At 54.5% G+C, this 3,514-nt stretch overlaps 1 protein-coding gene across 1 annotated transcript in view; it reads right to left on the bottom strand.

Annotated features, from left to right (window-relative positions):
• Positions 1-188: 188 nt before the first annotated feature.
• DRC1 (dynein regulatory complex subunit 1) overlaps positions 189-3,514 on the bottom strand; it is a 39,399-nt gene continuing 36,073 nt past the window's right edge. The window contains exons 12-15 of the mRNA XM_040496254.1: positions 2,658-2,842; positions 1,473-1,616; positions 1,028-1,130; positions 189-765 (exon numbers count right to left, since the gene is read on the bottom strand). Of these exons, the coding sequence (XP_040352188.1) occupies positions 655-765; positions 1,028-1,130; positions 1,473-1,616; positions 2,658-2,842 (543 nt within the window). The 3' untranslated portion in view covers positions 189-654. The remainder of the gene's footprint in view (positions 766-1,027; positions 1,131-1,472; positions 1,617-2,657; positions 2,843-3,514) is intronic.

Genomic DNA, 3,514 nt, shown 5'->3' with positions numbered 1-3,514 from the left:
GGTCTGCCTTCCTTTGGAAGAGAAGTCCTAAGGTTTCTTGTTTGGCTTCTGCTCCAGCTAGCTGACCTCTGGTAACGTTCTGAACCTTCTGCCCTGAGCCACTGTCTTACATCTTCCCTCTACCCCCTCCCACCACCTGCGCATCCCATCCCCAGTCTAGCCCTGCCCTTCCTTCCTCCTCCCCCATCCTCTGCACACAGCGGCATCGACGACAGCATGGACAGTCCTCTAGTGACTGTTACGGGGCCACACATCCCCAGTTCCCGGGCTTGTGGCTGGCCTCGGTCACCTCTCACACACACAGCTGATGATGGAGGGCGTACCCCCAGCCCAGGGTGTCATGACCCTCCCGGCCCACGGTCTCAGCGCCGCGTGAAGCATCCCACACTAGCACAGCAGAGCCAGCAACTATGTTACGAAGGGATTCTAACCTTAGAAGCAGAGACGGTGAGATTCTTCCCTTGCAGGCCATGGGGAAGTTGCCCCAAATATCACCGGAGTGGGCAGGAGTGAGGACCGGGGAATACCTGCCCCAGCTGGAGCCTCCTCTCGCCATGTCACATCCCGGGCCAGACAATCTGGCCCAGCAGAGTGGGCAAGAGTCTCCCAGTTTTGATTCTCCTCTCTGGGAGAATGACTTGTGCCCTATCGACCTCACAGAGGGGATGTTAAGACCAAAGAAGAAACTCCATAAGGAAGGGCTCTCTGGGCTGTGACGCTCTCGGTGGGGTCGGGTCCTGCTTCCGAGAGACGTCCAACAAGCATCTGGCACCAAGGACCATGGGCATCAAAAGGGCACTATTACAACCCACACGTCCTGGAGGAGACTTCGGGCAGCATCCAAAGTCCAAAGGACTCCCTTGTCCGATAATTCGGGCCCAACTTGAGGTGTGACGGTTGCTATGTCATGGCACATCCCAAGCCTCCCTTGCTTCCAGTGAGGGATGGGACTCTACTTCCTAACATCGCCTCCAGTCCCGCTTCCTGCCACGGCCTCCTGCCCACCCTCCTCGTCCCCGTCGCCCACCTTGGAATCTAGATACTGCTGAAGCAGCATCTGGAGCTCTGTGTTCTGCTTCTCCAGGGAGTTGTTTTCTATCAGCAGCTTGGCCCTCTGCGTCAGGACGAGGCTTTGGGCGGAAAAATCCATTAGAGGCTCATCGAACCCTCCAAATCTACCAGGCAGGGGCCAGGATCTCTATGTCTCTGTGCCGGTTGGAGCTGGGAGAGGAGCCCTGAAGCTTCACCCACCCGAGCAACCTTCCTGCCCCCAACACACCGGGCTAGGAACTGAATAAGGAGCGAGGGGCCAGCCACCCAACGCCACATGACCCCCCAACAGGAGCTTTCCCTCCAAAGACAGCTTTTGTCTCCAAGCCAGGGGGGTGGCAAATGTGACCACCGCAAGCAGGATCCTTCTCCATCAACTGCCTGGCTCCCTCCTTCTCCTGGGCTGTGACCTACACACTTACTGGTATTTCTCCAAGGCCGTGTACAGAGCGTCCCAGAGGTTCTGCGTGGCGTAAGGGAGAACCGTGGCCAGGGCCTCCCAATACGCAGAGTCCTTCGAGGTGTCTCGCACATACTTCACCACCTTCACTGGGGCCGGGGGGTCCCTGGGAGTTAAGAGCAGCAGTATCGTCACCCCCACCTGGCACCCCCCCAGGCTCCCACGCAGCGCCAGCCACAGTGCCTGTCCCTCCCGGGCTTTCTGCCTGCAGACCTGTCCCCTTCCCACTCAGCTGTGCGAGTGTCTCGGTTTACGGCTGATTCTCAGAAAGTGCACATGCCTATCATCAGTGTTCCTGATTCTGGTGCCATTGTCACCTTTGTGAAAGCATCACTGGGGTTCTATCCACCCCCCTTCTCTCAGCCAGTTTACCTCATTGGCTTTACATCCCACTACGATGCCCGTTTCCTTCACTAGTGCATCCAAACGGCTCTCAAATTCCGGCATCCCCTCGAGGGTAGCCTTGACCCAGGATATCAACGCCTCCACCTAGACGAACCTTCCGGCTGCTCTCCTTGTATCCAGCGTCACCCCCATCCCTGCCACCAAATGGATCTTTCTAACATGCAAGCCTAATCATGGCTCCCCCACCGCTTAAGACCATGTTGTGGCTCCGGTCCACCCAAGAGTAAAGGCAAAGGTCCCAGCCATGGCAGGCGCGGCTCTCCGAGATTTGGCCCGGCTCCCCTACCCACCGGTCCCACTTCCCAGGGAAGACCCTGACACCAGCCACACCTCTGCCACGATTCTCGAACACACCAGGCCTTTCCCCACACTGTGACACCTTGAAATGTTCTCTCCCCCACTGTATCCATGTAGGAAAACCCGGTTCTGGTGCGTCTCTTCCTAAAGCCCTCTCTGACTGCCGGTGGTGACACCTGGTATAGGCTCTGACCATGGTCCCGATCACAAGGTGTGATCTCCACGGGCTGACACAGTGCAGACCCCAGTGAATGGCCGTGGAATGAACGACGAATGAGAAAATGCAAATCGCTTCTATGCCCCTTCCTTTCATCTGTGTCCACTGACGCCTCCAGCCCTCCCCATCCCTTTCCTCCTGCCCAGGTGCTTGCCCCGCACTGGGATCTTCTCGGCCCCGGCCCAGCCTGGCTTCCCCAGGCCTCGGGCAAGCCCTCCAGCACCACACCTGGGCTTCCTCAGACCCATGACAAAGGCCTCCAGGATCTTGAGGACGTCGTTGGGGTGGATGAGCGTGGAAGAAGGGGGGACCTCCTTCTCTTCTGGCTCCCCTCCCACAAGGCTTCCCTCCTTCTGTCTCTCGAGGTCTGTCTGCTCTCCTGGGTCCAGGGCTGACATCGGGCTTGTTCGCTCCTGTGGGAGTGAAAGATTCCAGAGGCTGATCTGGAGAAAGGCGCCAGGGTGACTATGGATTGGGGCACTCAACAAGCCTAAGTGTATGAAGACAGAGGAAAAAAAAAAAAAAACAAACAGAGAAAAGTTTACAGAAAGTTACGGAACAGATGCAAAGGTAGATGTTTTCAGGAAGGAAGAAATGGTGAGGGGAAAGAGTGGAAAAGAGGGGGCATGGGATTTTCCAAACAGTGATAATCTTCTATTTCTAGATCGGGATTCATAGGTGTCCATTCTATTGAAATTCATAAGGCTTATGCTGTATGTATGTATATTTTTGAATCATAATACATGTTACTCTTGAATTTTTAAATTCAAAAGAAGTCTTCCTCCTACTCCTGTCTTGTACTTCATTCAGTTCAAACCCCACAGGCAAACCTACATCATCTGTTTCTTATGTATCCTTCCAAAGAAATACTACGGTCCACACGGGCACATGCTTTCCCTCCTGTTTTGACAAAACGATACTCTCCTACATGCACAGGTCTGCACGTTGCGTTTTTCACATACCAATAAACCTTAGAGATCTTTTCGCATAAATACATAAAGAACTTCTTTGTTTTTTTTTTTTTTTTTTTTTTTAGATACAGAGCAAAAGTTGGGGAGGGGCAGAGAGAGAAGGAGACACAGAAT

This window comes from Herpailurus yagouaroundi, unplaced genomic scaffold, assembly GCF_014898765.1.
Source record: "Herpailurus yagouaroundi ecotype Mexico unplaced genomic scaffold, PumYag 188, whole genome shotgun sequence".
NCBI classification, from domain to species: domain Eukaryota; kingdom Metazoa; phylum Chordata; class Mammalia; order Carnivora; family Felidae; genus Herpailurus; species Herpailurus yagouaroundi.
The sequence above is the reverse complement of the archived record's forward strand: the minus strand, read 5'-3'. Positions and strand labels throughout refer to the sequence as shown.